Source organism: Vollenhovia emeryi, unplaced genomic scaffold, assembly GCF_000949405.1.
Source record: "Vollenhovia emeryi isolate VEMERY1.0 unplaced genomic scaffold, V.emery_V1.0 DF939165.1, whole genome shotgun sequence".
Taxonomy (NCBI): Eukaryota; Metazoa; Arthropoda; class Insecta; order Hymenoptera; family Formicidae; genus Vollenhovia; species Vollenhovia emeryi.
Window position 1 is genome coordinate 764001 of NW_011967201.1, and position 19533 is coordinate 783533.

At 38.9% G+C, this 19533-nt stretch overlaps 4 protein-coding genes across 10 annotated transcripts in view; 2 read left to right on the forward strand and 2 right to left on the reverse strand.

Moving 5' to 3' along the window:
* Positions 1-2356: 2356 nt before the first annotated feature.
* On the reverse strand, positions 2357-4584 carry LOC105564406. Of its 2 annotated transcripts, none has more exons than XM_012016737.1 (3): positions 3788-4584; positions 2955-3067; positions 2357-2666 (listed from the first exon to the last, which is right to left on the reverse strand). In XM_012016737.1, coding segments are annotated over exons 1-3 (813 nt in total). In that variant the 5' UTR covers positions 4486-4584; the 3' UTR covers positions 2357-2664. The 2 variants fall into 2 exon arrangements, with proteins under 2 accessions (XP_011872127.1, XP_011872126.1); XM_012016736.1 differs by having other exon boundaries at positions 2907-3067.
* Positions 4585-6134: 1550 nt separating this feature from the next.
* On the forward strand, positions 6135-8137 carry LOC105564407 (protein FAM210A). 6 transcript variants are annotated; one of them, XM_012016743.1, is made up of 7 exons: positions 6136-6269; positions 6347-6565; positions 6643-6937; positions 7016-7161; positions 7510-7592; positions 7721-7739; positions 7913-8137. In XM_012016743.1, exons 2-7 carry the CDS (start codon positions 6421-6423, stop codon positions 7969-7971), a joined length of 747 nt encoding a protein of 248 aa, XP_011872133.1. In that variant the 5' UTR covers positions 6136-6269; positions 6347-6420; the 3' UTR covers positions 7972-8137. The 6 variants fall into 6 exon arrangements, with proteins under 6 accessions (XP_011872128.1, XP_011872129.1, XP_011872133.1 ...); XM_012016744.1 differs by having other exon boundaries at positions 7510-7583; XM_012016738.1 differs by lacking the exon at positions 7913-8137 and having other exon boundaries at positions 6135-6269; positions 7721-7904.
* A 987-nt stretch (positions 8138-9124) lies between these two features.
* LOC105564409 (LIM domain-containing protein jub) lies at positions 9125-17948 on the reverse strand. The gene is made up of 6 exons (XM_012016748.1): positions 15292-17948; positions 13687-13777; positions 11354-11523; positions 11207-11269; positions 10942-11124; positions 9125-10830 (listed from the first exon to the last, which is right to left on the reverse strand). The coding sequence occupies exons 1-6, from the start codon at positions 17215-17217 to the stop codon at positions 10609-10611; spliced, it is 2655 nt and encodes an 884-aa protein (XP_011872138.1). The 5' UTR covers positions 17218-17948; the 3' UTR covers positions 9125-10608.
* Positions 12667-19533, forward strand: part of LOC105564408 (E3 ubiquitin-protein ligase RNF38-like) — an 83328-nt gene continuing 76461 nt past the window's right edge. The window contains exon 1 of the mRNA XM_012016746.1: positions 12667-13666. Coding sequence (XP_011872136.1) covers positions 13626-13666 — 41 coding nt within the window. The 5' untranslated portion in view covers positions 12667-13625. The remainder of the gene's footprint in view (positions 13667-19533) is intronic.

Below are 19533 nucleotides of genomic sequence, written 5' to 3' on the forward strand. Positions count from 1 at the left end.
CATCGTTTCTGATTTGTCGTCGTCATAATGCGTGGTTTTATCTAATATTATTTCCAAATTTAAGTTATCGATCAATGTACAGTCTGATTTGGTAACGTCCCACAGAGCACGGGGAACTCCCAGAGAGCTCCTGGGGAGCTCTTAAAATTTTTCATAAGCTTAACTTGAACTTCAAACGAACTCGCACAGAGCTCCTTGGGAGCTCCTATGTCCGCTTTTGAGAGCTCCTTAGGAGTTTTATTTAAGCTCCCTGCGAGCTTAAATAAAGCTCACAGGGAGCTCTCAAAAGCGGACATAGGAGCTTCCGGGGAGCTTCATTTAAGCTCGCAGGGAGTTGAGAAGTCATGTTTTAAAATGTACGACATACGACATACGACAGGTAAGTACGACATGCCACCTTGGACACTTGGGGAAGAATGTAGCAAAATGCTGAAAAAAAGGTACACCTAACATGACATATAGTACAGAGTGCTACCCCGATGAAATGCAAGACACCATATATATGAATAATCAATCACATTTTATGTAATATTAATGTTTTTCTCATTTGTATATTACATAATTCGATATGTAAAAAATACTGAATAATGTTACTAAATTTCAACATAATTTTTATTCCAGAAAAATCTTACAGGTACTTTAGCTCAGCGAAATGAACTCCCTGGAAGCTTGTTTTGTCGAATTTTGTAAGCTTTCCGGAACCTCAGCGAAATGAACTCCCCGGGAGCTTTATAATCGGAGCTTTGTGCTGTGTGGGCATAATCGTTACAATTTTCTTAAAATCAATATAAATGTGAAATACTACATGTTGCCCATAACAATTATATTATTGAGTAGTAAATTATGATATATTAATGTTAGCATTGTTAGCTTATATGGTGTTTTGCGATGTGCCTTGTACGAAGATAGATTTCAATATTTGTATTTTATTATTAATATAAATGATCGATAACCTATTTTATTTTACAGATATAAGTAACATTGCGGTATGAAATAGGGTATAAAATATTCAATTTATTTCTTTGACATTATAATGCAAATACAATACTTTGATTAATACATATCAAAAGTACCCCCATAAAAAGTATACCTATAAAAATATATTTCATAATATATATTTACTATATTACATAGATTTAAAAATATATGTGTTATATAAAAAGCATTTATATATTTTTGTACATATAGTTGTATATATAGAAAATATTTGTACATATACCATATTCTTGAGTACAGTATACATATACCTACTTTACTTATATTCATCATATATTTTAACCGGCAAAATATGATATAATTTCATATATGCAGGCATATATTTTATATATATTCTAATATATTTATTTTATATATTAGATTACGTATCAAAAATATATTTTGCATATTTCATAAAAATATATAGTATTTTCTTATATTTCTTTCATCTCAGAGGCGGCAAAAATGACTTACTTAATTATATGCATTTTTATATTTTATATATACATTTGTATACATTAACGTAAATGTATTATATATTATATAACATATTTCGGAACATAGACTTTTTCATGAGGGTATACAGATAGATGACATAAACGGCTAAATAATGTAAAAATATGTCAATTGTGCGATGATGTGTAACATACGACAATCAAAGTTTAAATGTGAATTTAATTATTTAAAGATAAAATCATCAAACTCAATACGGAATCAATATTTTAATACACCTTATTAAATACTTTGTGCTTTAGATTATATACTTTATATCTTATATCAAATGATGAACTTTTTTACATGTATATTCAATTATTATTTTCTTTGAAGAGTGCAAAACATATCTCTATTTCCATTAGGAATGTCTAATTTGGTTACTCATCGTATGTCACTTGTCAACTATATACAATAAACGTAATATCTAATTTAATACAGTCATTGAAACAAAATTTTCGAACACGTTTATAGAAACTGCAATGTGATATACGTAATGTACATGAGTTACATGAATCGCATAAAATAGGTTTGTAGAATTAGAAAAAGTTAAAATAGTTTATAATGTTCTAGTTTACAAATTGTGAATGCAATAATTATTTGATGAATGAGTTTTATACAACTTGACATGAATTCCTTTTTGCGGGAAAACTTATATTTGTGGAAATGGCAAGGTTGAGGAAGTCCAGTCAAATAATTAATATCTAGATCTCTAATGCACTGATAAGCTCAGCATTGGTTTCTGGAATATCAGTCCCATCTAAGCTGCGAAGGCAATCCTGAAAGTCATCTGTTGCTTTCAAAGTGCTTGCTGTTGGTTTGTATTGTAACACGGGATGGGCAAGAAATGTAAATTGTTACAGAATAATTAGAATTTAAAATCACTCGATTATTCAGCCAAAAATATTAATTTTAATGGATTAATATAATTAATCAAAGTCTTAATAGTAATACTTATATATGATACTTATGTAGCTGATTTATTTATCGCTTGGTACATGAAAATAACACTTATTGTCAAACTATTTCTATTTATAAGTATAGAAATTTCCCCCGCCTCCTTTCCCGACGCCTGTTCTCTGTATTTGCGATTTTCGAAGATATGCGAGCAAGGAATTCGAGGTGGTAACACCCTGCGTACCATACGGTGAAGATCGTCCCTTCGCCAGCCAATAATCGACGGTTTCTCTCGTCTAGTCCTAAGAAGAAATCCGTCAATGTTCCTACGTGAATAACGCACTGTTCCCGTGCAAAGGTTTAGCGTATACGGGTATAAATTTGCGACTTGATTAGTAACTCGAATTTTAAGGAATTCATTAATTTTTTTTTCATAACGTATTGACTTTATAGATTGTACTTTTATTGCATAGAATAACCAATATTTAATGCACAAGATTCATTTGCATGTACTGTGTAATAAATGTATAGGGAATAATTACTCGTTAAGAGCTCTTGTCACTTCTGTGTCATTGTGGGCATATCCGTACATAAAGAAGCTGCGGTTTCTTCAACGTTCTCTTTTCCTGTAGATGTTCTCATATCTGTGTCCATCGAATCCTCCGTCTCATCCGTAGCAATGCTCAAAGTTGGATAGGTTTTCCTATATTTTAAATGATTATGTTTGAATAATTAACAACAGATATTTTATGTGTTGCATAATTAAATAATGATTAAGGAAATAAGAAATGTGGTAAAGAAATTCCAATTATGCTCGCCACTCTTTTGAAGGCCGAAAGATTCGCATTCTATGATTCTTATTGGAAATTTAGAAGCATCTAGACCCATGAATATAAGTTAACATGATTGCAAAGAAACTTAGTAATGTTAATAATTGTATAAGATATCAAATATAAACTATCTTATACATAACGTAAGTTTAAAGATATATTTAAAACTTTTCAACGTTTATTTTCAAAGAACTCTTCTAACCAATATCAAGATTCATGTTATTCATTTATGTTTCTTTCTATGTTCTTCAACGTACGAAGTATTTACCTTTATAATTATTTGATTCAATTTTAATAAATATATATGAATATATGATACGGACTCGTGCGTATTTTTATATTTATCGGAATTTGTGGTAAGCAAGTTGTATACACATATTTCTATGACATTCACACAATAATCCAGAATTAGTAATTGCGATTGGAATTTCTATGCAATTTTGACCACAATACATGTATGCTTTTAATTTTTATATAAGTGTCTAAACGACTGCTAAGTAGATGTGCTGCATAATGTTTGACTACTGATAATTTCATTACTATATCAATTTTATATTCTCCAATATTGCAATGAATTTATTATTTATTCTTACTTGTGGACTTTTACGAGATGAGAAGCCAGCCACTCATGACTAGTGGATGTGCCATATTTTTTTTCACAAATCATGCATTCTGCTTGTCCTTTGTTCTGTGTGAAGTAATCCCAATACCAAGCTACTTTTGATTCATTCCTTTCTACTGCTGTTAATTTGTTGCAATGTTCATATCTTAAATGATTAAGTAGTTCCACATAAAGTCTACCGTCGATTCCAGCGATGCAAAATATTTGAAAGCAATTATTGCATTTTAGCAGATTTCCTTTTAAATATGAATAATGTTTTAGTATAAAGGGACGTAGTGGAACCAGTTTCACTTTAATTACATTATATTCTGTGTTATGTTCGGGATCATATTGTTTGTTATGGTTATCGCATAAGTGCTCTTTTAATTGTATTAATGTTTCTCTAGACGGTTGCAAACTGTTCGTGTTATTCTCGAACCCTGCAAGACAGTCTTGGCAGTTTAATTTCGAACTGTAACATTGCAGCAGCTTATTATGTGATATGTCTTTCAGGCGATGGTATGTTTCTGAATGTTTAAGAATTAAGTGCTCGTGTAATTTGGCCAATGTTTTCGTCGACGGTTGACAATTATTCGTATTGTTCCAGAAATATGTGTGGAAACACACTTTACACTGATATGTGCGAATATAATGTTGCATCAGCCACTGATATTCTTTGTGCTCTGCCATTATTACAGTCCTCTATTGCGGAGTATCACTTACTGAATATAGAAGATACAGACTGTTGTAGAGAGACACACAAGGAACTATTTCCAAATATTGCTGGTAAGCGGTCAAAAGGTGAGGTATGACTCTTTGTCTAAATATTGGTAGCATTGAAGTAATGTTGATGCCAATTTGAATGTTACCAAATGTTACCAAATCAGACTGTACATTGATCGGTAAGTTAAATTTGGAAATAATATTAGATAAAACCACGCATTATGACGACGACAAATCAGAAACGATGTTAGCTGCATATATAGAAATAGATAATCACTTTACGATTAATGTAATCTTAAAATTAATTCATCCGTTTTGGTAATGTCTGGGCACAGAGAAATGCATTGATTTAATTGTTGGACTATATCTAGATACTTAAGTTACCAATTCTCTGAAACGTAACGTGTTACAGTTACAGTTACTCAAAAAGTAACGAGTCGTTACTTTCCAATTACTTTCTTGCGATGAAAATAAAAATATCAAATTTGCATTTGATTTGTAAAGCGTCGATAAAGGTGTTTATGCACAAATGCAAGACCTAATGCGATCTGTGGAGGTTTAAAATATACGTAAAGTAACTATTAATGTAATTAATTAAATTACCCACACAGCAAAACAAGTTTCAGAAAGCTTTCCGAAAGATAACTTGGAAATTAATATTGAAATGTAATATATGTAGAAATCATTCAGAAATATTTCTGAAGCATTTAAGAGATATTTCCGAAGCATTTACGAGATATTTCTGAAGCATTTTAGAAATCTTTCCGACGCATTTCAAAAATATTTCCGACGCATTTCAGAAATATTTTCGAAGCATTTAAGAGATATTTCTGAAGCATTTCAGAAATATTTCAGGAACATTTATGATATCTCGTCTACGCGGTCATTTCATGTATCTGAAACATGTCTGAAATATTTTTTTGAAAGGTTTCATATTTCATTGACAGCTTTTTTTGAGAGCTTTCTGAAATATTAAATTTCGGTACTGTGTGGGTAGTTACTAGTTGTAAAAAAATGTAACTGTGTTAAGTTACAGTTACAGATCGAGAGAAAGTAAGTTAGTTAAGTTAGAAGTTAAGTTACAAAAAAAAATAACTCTAACTGTAACTTCGTTACAAGTAACGAGTTACTTCCCAACCCTAGGAATATTACATTGTAATATTACAAGCAATTGACCTTTTCAATTGCATTGCAAACGTCTTCATACGAAATGCAAACGATTGCAAATAGGAGTTATTTAAAAATGCATTTATTCCCGGTCAAGTATGAGCGAATGAAATGCTAGTATAAGCTGTAGTTATATCAGGCTTCTTTTGTTCCTACACTAGTAAACTAGTACAATAAATTAGAATAAAGCCCGCTGCAGGCGATGCTATTTTTCCTGCTGGATTTGCTTACAATCTAATAAATATTACTATCGTTGCACCATTCAGCACTCAGGATTTCTAGCTTAAGACAAGTATATTTTTTCTCATTCTAGCTTGCTGCACTAGTTCACCCGTGCAGGAACAGAAAACAAACCTATTATATGGAATTGGTGCAACTTGCAGAGTTCGTTATTAACAATAGCAGGTTCGTTTGACAGTGACTCAGCAGAGATCACAGATGTCACTGTTGACGAGGCATTGCTACGTTTCCTACATTTCGACTTGGTTGTGTGCATTTTTGTGATCAACGAGTATGGGCTGTGGAGTGATACGTCGAGGTGTGTAAATTGCGTGATGAACGCAATCTGAATATCACGCGAGATCGTAAGTAACGGATAGCGACGATAGAGAAACTCTCCCTCGTCGATTCTTGATGTACAAATTCTTGAAATTCCCGTTAGGTATAATTGGCAATTGGCGAGGATACGAGGGCGTACTGGTCCTTGGTTAGGAAAAGAGGCGGCGTTTTTCGAACATGGATATGATCTTCCTACGCGGATTGAGGTATAGCGCGGAACTGAGTAACGCTTCGACATCGGCCTCGTTGACCAAGTACCTTCCGCTGTCGGCGTGCTCCACGTGTCGTGTTAACGCAACACGCTGGAAGTCGGCATTCCCTGGTACAGCTCGCACGAACATGGTAGACATCGGTGGGTTCAACATGTATCGGATCATCAGGGTTTGTTTCATTTTGCAGAGAGATATCACCGTTACAAGGCCGCGTCATGTAACTCCTTAGGTCTCGTAAACAATGTACTCCTGCATCAGAAGTCGTTGCGGCAGGACATTAGTAAAAATGATATCGCCCTGGCGTACTATTCAGACCTTAAGCAAAGTCCCGGGGACGATTGCCAGAAGCCTCAGACGGGACAGAAACTGTCAGTATTTCAAAAGATGAAGCAAATGACGAAAGATTATTGGCACGTGCTGATACCTGTGCACGTAATTACTTCTATAGGATGGGTAGCTATATTCTATACTGCTGTTAGGAAGTACGTAAGCAATTAATTGATGTTGTTAGTGCCATTTGAGCTTGGCAATTGACTAACGCAACGCTTTTGCACTTTTAGCGGCGTGGATATAGTCCAGATGTTGGAGTACATGAATTTTAGTGAGAAATATGTAGACCTAGTCCGTAATTCGAGTGCTGGTAACTGGGCCATTACTTATGCGCTTTATAAAATATTCACTCCGCTCAGATACACTGTTACTGTTGGTTTGTAATTTTTTTACGTTTTACATACTATTCTATTACTCGTCGAATTGTCTATTCTCATTGAGCGAGATACCACGCGTCGCCCCGGGGTCGCGCTGCTAGTGTACTATTCCCGCTTGATTCAGTAAAATAAAGTAGGTAAGCGAGAAAGATCCCGAGCGTGGGCCTGGACAGCTCGGCTGGAAGAGCATTCGTCCGACAAGCGGGAAGGTCCCAGGTTCGAATCCTGGACTAGTCTTGTTAGCTCGTTATTTTTCTCGCCGAAAATTAATAATGGCGACCTACCACTCAGTGAGTAATAGATAATTCGGTAATGATCTATTAAAGATTAATACTAAATCGTAACAGGAGGAACGACAATGGCCATTAGGTATTTGGGAAAATTAGGCTACGTGAAACCGTTCAAGCTTCAGTCAGCAGAGGTGAGTAATGTACGTTGAATGCAATGTCATCTGTTGAAATTGAAGAAATAAACTGTTATAACATTATAATTGTATCTGTGTTTGTATTTGGAAACATCTGTGGCTTGTCTGTTTTCTTACACGCACACGTGGTGCAGCCTGCGGACAAAGCTATGAGTAGGTTACCGATCACGATTAATCTCAGATATATCGTGCTGATCTCTCTTGCTTTTGTTCTCGGCGAGATGCTCTTGTCGCGTGAATAATATATACGTATACCGTAAAATCCTAGTTCCTCGATCACGGCAACGCGGTGTATTCCTCGTAATCGTATTTAATCGTTGTTGTAGCCAGTACAGTCAGACAGATCTGCGGCAGGACACAAGACAAAATTCAAAACAGAGTGTGAAACGGACAACCGACACACGAAGCCCCCAAAACCATAAATATTTCCCCCGCACTATGTCGGACCTGCGAGCGGGGCTCGGCGTAGCTCGGGGACTTGTCTCACTGAATCTATATCGAATTGTACATTGAATATTATTCGATTATGATAAATCGTTTCTTGCATCATTCTTTGACTTATTTATCCCACTCATCGTTCCACATGCAGTCAACCCTAGTAGCACAGTGCACTGGCGAAACGTTGGCCCGATACAACCAAATGTTTGGTCAATGCACTAAGGAAAGTACTGAGATATGAACGGATTTTCCCCCATTACAAGGATAAAAGAGATATACTATTGCAGTTCGCCTTTATTAAAGGATAGTCATTTATACATACTGCATATATGATTTAAATAGGACTACACTATCTACAATATGCGCGCGAACTTAAAATTACTTATGTGTAACGTTGAAATAATTACGCTTATTAATCTTGAAGGATAACAGTAGTTATTTGGCAGCTCGAGTTGTGCGAAAGTTTCAGTGCTATTGTCATATATTTATTATTATAGCACGCCTACTTGCTTTTCCAGTCTCTATACTTTGTGCGAAAACGCTAAACGTGTCGTAGTTTTCGAAGTATACCGATAATTTTCAATATTACACGAGTTGTTGCAACGAGACGATACATCTTAATAAATATTGTTAATCTATGCTAGGTGTATAAAGTACAGTAAAACTTGATCGACAGAGAACATTCGCAGGAATATTTCCGGGATCGTATTTTCGCCACGCATTATAATAAACATACCTGATAAAAATATGTACATACGATAAAAAGTATGAAGTTTTTGCTTAAGAACGCATAATTATTATGCTACTATATCACAGTTGCCTGCGCAACTCGTTCAGCGTAAAAAACCACCGCATTCGCAGAGTACGGGCCTGAGCAGAAAGATTGTCGTGTTTACGATTCCGTAGTAAGGCGCAAGTCGACGTCGGCAGTTAACGCACAAAGAATTGTCGTAGACTTATGTCGCATTCGTCGCACCGCAAGGCGACATACGTCTTCGACAATTCTTTGTGCGTTGACTTCCGACTTGAGTCTTACGACAGAATCGTAAACGGTTACGACAATCTTTCTGCTCAGGCCTTACCTTTGCTAAATAAATAAGAATCGCATATATTAAATGTACACAGACAGGCAGGAATGCCTGGACATTTCTCTGATGTATTCTATAATCATGGAAATGTCCAGGCATTCCTGCCTGTCTGTTTACAACTTGTCGATTATCTTCGATTAAAAGAAGAACTTGTACTCAATCATGCTACGTGCACTGATACGTCAAATTGATTCCAGAAGCCAGAAGGCAACACAATGATTTCACTTTCCTAATACCAGTCTTACATAATTGTATCAAATTCATATTTCTAAGGTCAAACTAATTAAAATTCCATTTCTTCGCGATAAAAAGCGTATCTAATACGCGACAACTGGTTATTATTTTTACATTAATTAACAGCCGCTTTTGTCATGTATCGATTCAATAATTTGTTCTCACAAGATACATTAGTAATTATACTAGTGCATATATCGCAATACATTAACAGTGACAGCTATTACAGCAAGAATCTTGTGTAATAGGTAATTTAAAAATGTATGGCCGGAGCGACAATTAATTTTCATTCAAATGCGAATGAATAATTCGCAAAGTGCGATCCCTACATATGCGTAAGGCGTATTTGTTGCGAATATCCCGTTCTTTTATGAAACTTCGCTCTATTTCTATCGCCGATTACCACCAAACTGTGTAGTAAGTTGATTTTTACCAGTAATTTTCATTCAAATGCGAATGAATAATTCGCAAAGTGCGATTCGTACATATGCTTAAGGCGTATTTGTCGCGACTATCCCGTTCTTTTATGAGACATCGCTCTATTTCTGCCGCCGATTAGCACCAAATTGTGTAGTAAGTTTACTTGATCTCCACCAGTAATCTATCATCACATTTTAATGAGCTTTAACATATTTCTATGAGCATTCTGCCAACAGCATCTAGCCAGATCTTACACCCAATTCGTAATTTTTCTGCCGACAAAATTTAGTAGCAGACATTTTACAGAATGTAGTTTTAATAGATTTCAACTGTCTGGGAGTATTCGAGGAAAGTTGCACTGAAGCGATAGCAGATCGTATCAACCCTTACAGAAAAACAATGAAATAATTACACGAAAATTACTGTACAGCATAATTGAATCATTAGAAATAACTGGTGTACAGTAATTTCAGTGATTATTTCGTTTCCTTTCTGTAAGGGAACATATCGGTGTTGCAAAGCTAGTAAGTTTTAGCTCTCTCTCTCTGGTGCATTGTCGCAAGATTAAAACTGGAAATTCTTATCCAGATAAAATCAAAAGACACTAATCGATATCACATTGTCGCCCCTCCCCGTTTCCTAATACACTTTTCCCGAGAAAACCCATGCTGAAGACTAGGACTTGGTGTAAGTGTGCACGTACGCACGTCCTGATTCTATAAAATTCAGGAATGTTAACGATTCGTTCGCTTTACTTGATTGATTTTCATAATACTCATTATCGGATGATCGTTAGGTGCGCAGTTGGGGGAACTCCGACGGAAGCTTAAATGTCATTACACTTAGCCCATAAACTGATAGCTAGCGGACACGGGTTGCGGTGCCCTCGGTTGCGTATGCGATATGCGTTGGATGTGACACGCACGGCACATAAGTCTGCCATCAAGTGGGTAGCACCGCTTATCCGGCTCGTCGGTCAATTGCATGCCGCAATCCTCGCAAACGTAGCAATCAACGTGGAAGTCTTTGTCCATCGAGACTACCCTGACCGTTTCCTCGGTTCCCTAAAATAGAAAAGAGAACACAGCTCGCAAAGAGAGGTCCGATCAGAGGCGCACGCCAGATACCGTCGTGCGCCTCGATGACGTAAGCGAGTTAATTTCCAGTGCGCATACCTCGACTGGCGTGATTCCCTTGCCGCAAGACGCGCACTTGGGTGCAAACATTCTGTGGTAATCGTTGACACAATAGATCTTATTGTCGACGTCGACCGTGAAGGGCACGCCATCGAGGCATTCGTTGCACACGCAACACCTGAAGCAGCCCGGGTGATACGATTTGCCCATGGCTTGCAATATCTGTGGACAGCAAAAGGCGACGTTACATTGAATTACAACAGGGAGACTTAACGGATGATAATGACCGACTCTCGTCGCTTACCATTTCCATGATAAGGTGGCCGCAAATCGCGCATTTCTCGGCTGTCTGTTGGAAACCGGAATACTACGAACACAATACGATTTCTATGAGCTGGGCGAACGATTGATTGTCATTTCAATGGTCATTTGAATTAAATGGGCGGCATACCAAGTAGTCCTCCTCGCAGTAAACTCTCCCGTGGACATTGTAGAAAGCCTTGCCGCGGAGAGCCCTTCCGCAGGAACAGCATATGAAGCAATTGGTATGATAGAGATTGCCCATTGCTTGACAAGCCTGTCCGGCGCCGGTTACTTTCTCACCGCACGTATGGCAAATACCTATCGAGCCAAGAAATATTAATGCGAAACCTCAACGCTCCGTTTATCGCGAAATTGTAAAGAAGACACAGTTCTTTCGTCGCGACATACTGCACACATTTCAAAATTCCTCCGTGGAGTTACAAATGCTTTACGCGATTTACAAACGTGTTACAAATGTTTCTAAACACGCGCAAACGAATTACTAACAAAACTAGTCTGTACTCGTTAATTTGTATTGAAATTGCTAACTGGCGTGTCGAAATATATAAGTTCCACCTCAGTGGAGAATTGGATTACTTCGCGACGTGAAAAGCCCGAAAAAACACTCGTCGCGCGGAATATACTCGCGCGGAGTTCAAGAGCGCGAAGAATCGAGCTTTACCAAGTCGGGGAGTTAAAAATACACCCATCGACGAGCGTGACAATGCGGCACCGTTCGTCAGGGTCGCACGTTCATCGAAAATCACCCGATCTGTCGCGGATGATTGCAGACGCGAACTCACAGCTCTCGGCGGGCAATAGCGATCCTGCCATCCCACGGCGAAGAGACTTTTTCGAAACTCGCGTGTACACCGGGCCTCAATATTGCAACTTGGTTTCGCTAGACCAGGTCGCACTAGAATCCGACAAACGACCAGTCGGACTGGTCTAGCTATAATGAGATTTGTTACCGACCACGGCGAGGCGGCCACGCGTATAGAACGTTACACGAAGACTACTGGTCGTCTAACTATGAAAGCGACTAGGGAGACATTACGTTCGCCTAAACGCTCGCCACTTCTCGACTGACATTGCTTCGCTCGACCGAGGTTCCTGTCTGCTCGTTTCTCCATTCCTTATTGCGCGAGTTAGGCTGCGTTCACATTTATTTTCTAAATTATCGTTACGTTATAGCACGCCACGCTTCGCCTTTCTTACGCCTGCTCAGTTATCTTCAAGAAATCTAACTATTTTCATCATTTTCAACGCGGCAAATGTTACGGGGTATCGATGATTTTATTACACTGTGGTAGAGATTCTGTTCTGTTAACAATAGATTTGTTTGCTAAGATTCGCGTTACATTAAAAATGGATCATTTAATTTCCGCGGATCCTTTAAATCCTTGATTACTCATTCATTCGTAGTTCATAAAAATGGAGGACTATCCTGTTCTTAACGTCAGAGAAATAGTGTCTCCTTTTTGAAAGCAAGGAATATTAGATTTTTAGAAAAGTGTGTGTTAATGGCAGAATAATGTGGTTTGTTACGCACAAGAACTAGAGAGAGAGATACAAAACAAGTATAGGACACATATGTTTATTTCTGATAAAATAATTAGATGAAAATCAACGTTATTTGAAAGAGAACTCGAGAGGTGGAGAGGAGAGAAGAGGAGGAGACACGTATAGATAATTTAACATAATTTAAACAGAAAGGGAGATGAACAGAGCGAGGAAGGGAAAAATCGAATTGTTTCATTCTGCGTTAGACGTGATTTTGCACATTGCACAATCGTCGAGTATAGGCTGTTGTCGTATTCGACACGGGGAAGCCACAGAAATCGCATATCGATTTGACACGCCTATCGATATTAGTAAGAGCGCTACTTTAACGGAGCGCGACTTTAAAGCGTCGCAAGAATCAAGTGAGTTATCTGTTTATGTATGCACCTATGCGTCGTATACTCGCCCTCGGCCCTTTACGCAAGAGAAAGACGCGAGTGAGTGAAAGAGATACGTGGGTGGAAATTAACGCGGCGCGCGCGAGAGAGTGAATGTCAACGAAGTGTCGCGCTAAAAAAGTATCCGCGACGCACCGAAACTCGACTCCGTTTTCCGAAACCGGTCTACCGCGAACTCGCGCCGTGGGAATTGGCACAGCCTTGGTATCGTGCCTTTTAGCGTTTCAGAGAAATGTCTAAAATTATGGATTTACTCCGGGCGATCGTACCGTGCGAACCTGCGATCATCGTTTCCTCAGTCGTCCACTCCTGTCTTTTATTACAAGTGCGGAATAAAGTAAAACAATAATGAAAGAGGATATAGATAAGGTGAAAAAGTATCGTAAGAAATAGTTCGGGCCGAAGGACGTGCGACTAGGATAGCTCGTTATCGCGCAGAAATATGAAACAGGAAGCGTAATGATAGTCTCAGTTTTCCGGAGCGAGAGAACAAACATTGCGTAAGTAGATTTTTTCTTACCAAAGTATTCTCCCTCTTCCTCCTGCTTTTCCATTTCCTCTTCGAGTTGCCTCGTTAACTCCTCTATCTTTCTTTCCGCTTCCGTTGGTCCCTGAGAGAGGTAATTTGCATGGAGAATGTATTAATCGTTAATGATTGGATATCAAACGTCGTCTAATGCATATCCAATATAAAAATTATTATTTCACGTATAGCTTGGTCGTCGAGAAATTAATATCGTGGAAAGTAGTGGTTCTTATTTAAAGCCTAATTATGCACAGATTATTTAATAGAGTTAAAATATGTACGCATAGATTGCCATTCTTTAAACGTTTAATGCAGCGCTCCATGCAAGTGTTGCGAAACGCTATTGTTTTCGCGCATGCTTTTGATTTCGATAAATGAACAGAGCGATCTATGCAAAAAGACGAAAAACAAAGACAGAAAATGTTTAAGTACAGAAACACAGATGCCTCATGAATAAAATATCATCCGGCGAACGCACGTTGCTTGTCAGCGGCGAACAATTTACCGGTTATGACTCATTGAGTGCGTGAAGAGGGAATTTTTTGGAGATGGAATCATAAGCGGCTTTCCCAAACTTCACGTGCTAAAAATTACGCAGTGTACAGTTAAGCAACAAAGAGGTGGAAAATGCAAACGAAAAAATGTAGCATTTGCAAATCGTTTTTTTAACGCAAGTTAATCTTATCATCATAGGTCAGATGTTACGCAAAAAGTAAATGAAACTATCGGCATTGATGATATCATTGCTGGTGCAATAGATTTCTCATTCGTAACTTTTGAAAAATTATTTTGAACGAATTGCATTGAGCATTGATATTTTAGCTAAATAATTTGCATTGTGTGCGATGAGAATGTAATTTAAGCAGAGTGAGATTTGGTGTTAGGGACGCATTAGCATCTAAAATGCAGAATGTTTTTTATACATTACGATTAAAACAATGCATTGATGGTTTCATTATAATTTTAATAAAATATGCACTAATAGTAACAGGCAAGTACGTGATAAAAGTGCAGGTGACAGAAAAAGACACACTGATAAAAAAAATATTTTAATAAAAAAAAATTACTTTACTCAAGAAAATTATTCATTAGATGGCTCCTAATAGCTTATTAATTTAAATTGAAAAAATAATAAACAAATTGAAACATGCATTTCTTTAATTTAAGTATTTATTAAATATTAAACAGTAGATAATTTGAAATTTAAAAAATTTTACTTTAATTTTAGAAAATGTTTACCAAGATATAAGTTTCACAGCGAAGAAAATTGGATTTCTTATTTAACAAAAACAATTTCATTTAATAAACAATATTCTCTATTTCATGAAATCTTTATTCAAATGTAGAAAATGTAATGATTTAAATTAATTTACTTGATATAATACATAGATTTACTTGAAATTTGATATTTTTATTTAAATAAAATATTTACTTCAGTAAAAAAATTATTTTAAGTGAAAATCTGTTTACTTAGTTTAAAAAGATTTTTTTGTCAGTGCATACATGCATAGAATTGTCGAAATGTGATTTGTCAAGCAGATACAAGATTTTGAAGAGTACACAATTTTCAAACAGCTTTCTTGCAAGCAATAAATTTACCGAAGGTCTAGAAATGACATTGTAGGGTAACAATCCCTTCCCAGGTGTAGGCTTGATCGGCGGGCTAACAGACTTTCTCTCTTCGGCTTCCGGATCGGAAGATCTTTGCAACATAGGTACACCGGCGTTCAAGAGTACTGGCCCTGCAACTCCACTAGTAACGCCAGGAGGGAGGCTAGTAATCCTGGGACCAGCAGTGGCGTCAATTTCATTGACTGTAGTTGAAGCGCTATTAACAGGTGCCTGCACTTGTCCACGTATAGGACTCCCCATAGAATTGGTCGACGAAAGAGACAGTCCATGTCTGGGCGAATGAATGATATTCTGCGAAGCAATATCTAATGGCATCTGACCATGCGTTGGGCTTGTTTTGGGAGATTCTCTCACTGCATTGTTGTTGGCAATAACGGCCCTGGCAGGATCACTTCGACTTGGTGAGTACAGAGACGAACTCCTTGCGGCCGGGAGATCTGATACATCCGACATGTAGCTTCTGTCACTTTGTTGCAATGTGCCTAATCTCAAATGCTCTGTGGAACGATTTGAGGAGTAAACGGGCGAATTTCTCGCGGGAAAATTTTCTTGGTGATGATAGTTTCTGTCACTCTGCGGCAGCGCACGATTTGGAGAGTAACACGGAGGATTGCGACATGCTGTCTGTTCTCCTGAACGAATTCCGTATACTGGAGAATTTCTGGCCTGCGAGTCTCCTGTGAAATTTGCATTTGCGATCCTCGAAGAAGTTTCAACGTATTGCTTGTAATTCTGCGGATTGTCCTGTCGAAACTGGGGAGGAGGTTGATTATTGTCAATCTGATTTGTAGTACGAAATCCTTGCTGTCCACTCATAGCATTTTCCAACGAACCGCGATAATGATGAGGTTCTGGCGGCAAGCGTATCGGAGGGGATTCACTATGGTACGGCAATCCAGTTCTCGGAGATTGCTGTTGCTGCTGATCGGCATTATAATTAAAGTTCCTATTTGGTGGTTGCAATTCCGAGGGGGGCACATAAGCGCTTCTTCCAGACTGATGGTCCGCGGAAGCGGAGGATGAATTCTGTAAGTACTTGGTAGTGGACGAGTCGATTGATCGTTGTAAATTTGAGCCATCGTAACTCTGACCACGTATACTTCCGCTTCTTTGCTGGGTGTATGATAAACTTTGTGTCATTCCACGTTGGTTCTGAGATTGTCCCACTTTTCCAGTCATAACAACGTAATCACCGCCGTTGATGTTCGCCGGATGATAATAATTGGGCGGGACCTGAGGCCCCGGCTTATTCTGCATGCTCTCGGAGAAGTGCACCTCCTGTATGTTCTCGTACACTGGTGGCGCCTCGTATGGCGGCAATTCCTTCGCTGGTGACGCACTTTGATACCGATTGCCAGTTGGCACCTGCGGCTGAGCCTTCCTGTAATTTCCTTCATAGGAATCACCAACTAGAGAACCTCTGGGACTACCTTTGGGACTTTTCCTAGATTCTATCGTGTGGTAATAAGGAGGATGCGGCTGATTCTGTTGCGGATAGTAATCTATATTTTCATAGACAGGAGCCTGTTGACTTGAACGAGTCTGATTCTGTTGTTGCTGCTGCTGTTGCTGCGCACTGATCTGCTCCACTGGCTTCGGCGTGGCAAATCGTGAAGCAGCTATTATGTTTTCACGTTCATATAATTTATACTCAATGGCGGCCGCTTGTCTAGAAATATCCGAAGAATTGCCTTCGATGAAGCTCTCGATAGCGCCAACCGGCCTGCCAGGCGCTTTAGCGTCATTTCTGTTAATTGCACTTCTCGATACAGGCACCTGAGCCTCGGGCCTGGAACCTGAGACCCTGGTCGTACCACCAGCATCCGCGGTATCATCTCGAAGGTGCAAATAGCCTAATTTTTGTACGTAGGAAGTATCTGCCGAATTGCACATTGGCAGTGATTCTCGCTGGAACGATGATAAGATCAGAATGTCGTACGGCCCTTCGCGTGCACTTCAATCGAATTTTCAAAATCGAGGCGCTGCCAACGAATTCGACTCGAGGCGACTCGACATCGTATACGTGGTGTTACAGTATTAAGGTGGCCCGCTTGTCAAAATGATCTCCAACTTGCCCTTTCCTACTCCTTCTCCCCCCCTTCCTCTCTTTTCCTCTTGCGACTCTTCTTACGTGCACGCTCTCGTAATCTTCTCACGGGATAGCACGAAATCCGACGCGAGATATAAGCTGCGCGTGGTCAACCACGAGGCCCCTTTTTCTCCTTCGATTTCGGGCTACGCCCCTCGACCGGGGCGCCTCCGGACTTGCGTTGTCGCTCCACGAGTGCGAACACGCCGACCGGCGCACACCTCGGACTTCTCTCGTTTCGGCACTGAAAAATCACCACCTGCGAAAATTCATGCGATAGCGCATACGCACGCAGCAACGCAAGAACAGGTCAGCATCGTCTCCTGTCAAGACAGGAACCTGCGACAGATGTCGTGGCATTGTATTGCCGTTCTCCTACTGCTGCTTCTTACCATGACGCGGCGCTACAAGTAAATTCTCAGCGATGCCGACCTCATGAATGGGAACCATGATGGTAAACCGTTTCTGGATAGTTCCGACAGAGAGGAGGCCTGAGAGCCGTCAAGCGGGGAGCACACACTTTGGCAAAAGTGCATAACATAAGCATAACGAATTTGATTGGTCTATAAGCAACTGCACAAGGAAATGGACCAATCAAATTCGTTATGCACATGCTTATGCACTTATGCAAAAGTGTGTGCTCCCCGCTTCACGGCCCAGTTTTTTACGTGATCCTCGAACGCGATACGCCCTCTGTGAACATTGAAAACATGGACATGAACTACGTAGCCAATGTCCACGTTTGGGCTAAGCGGATAACGCAGATATACACGTTTTGGTTGTGTTCCATTGTTGATTTTTCGCTATGTGAGCGAACAGACCGAATTTTTCTCAGCGGCTCACTTTTCTTTGCAATAATTGCTTTTACATTTTTCAAAGAATTTTAAAGGACTCAAAGCCGTGACAGGGTTGTAGTGTCTAAATATTCTATTCTAAGTTTATTGCGAAAAAACATCACCTCGGCCAGGGTATTTTTTTGCAATAAACTTAGACTAGAATATTTAGACACTACAACCCTGTCACGGCTCTGAGTCCTTTAAAATTCTTTGAAATTTGTGATTAACACATGCGAGCCATACTAATTTATTTTACATTTTTGTCATAAATTTTTTTTAACATTTAATACGCATACAATAATACATAACTCTTACGTTGTAAAACGTTAATAAAAAATGTTACACAATACTACACACGAAGCTGTGGCTATTGTGTAACATTTTTTATTAATGTACAAATGAAAAATCCAATTGTAAAGGTAAGTCTATCGATCGATAACAAACCAAAATCTATCGATTAAAAGGCTGTGTGAATCCAATTGAATTAAAATTTTATAAAGGCTCGTCTACACGACAAGGCGTAAGGCGCAGCGCAAGAGCGCAGGCACAGGCGCAAGAGGATTGTTCTCGATCGTAGGCCGGCATTCATAGTCCATTCTTATATTTAAGATCATCTTAAGTATACTCTTAAGCCTCCGCTACAATGATTCTCGGTTGCAGGGTTGTAGGAGTAGAAGTAGTAGTAAGTGTTGTACATCAAAATAATATACAATAGAGTGAGATACGTCGTAATTGAAGTGAATGATTGGTTAGCTTTTACGTCCTACATCGTTGTAGTCGTGAAAGATGAAGCTCAGCCATCTTTTACAACAGGCTTTACAATCGGAAATGCTAGTTTAAAACTGTGTTTTACAACACTGTACAACCGATAACAACCACGTTTACGCAATTGTAGAATGGCCTTAATGCGTGGTCTACAATGCGAGTCGCAGAGTCGTAGTCGTAAGAATAATCGACTGCGATTGGTCAATCTCGTCAGATACATAAGAATTGACCAATCGTAGTCGACTATTCTTACGACTACGACTTCTATGTAGACGAGGCTTTACGCCTTGTCGTGTAGACGAGCCTTAACACAGCACACAGTACGCGTACAGAGCGTACGACACTTGCGAGAGAAGCAGCTACGCGACGGCGAGCAGCCAGCACCAAGGCAGATACCCGTGAAAAACAACGGAGCAGGTACGGCGTGTTTTTCATTCTTCGTTCGTTAAATTGTTTCCATGTTTTTGTCCGCGCGCCGCTCGGCAGTTGTTTACGTCGAGCCGCCGCGCCGCCGGTGAC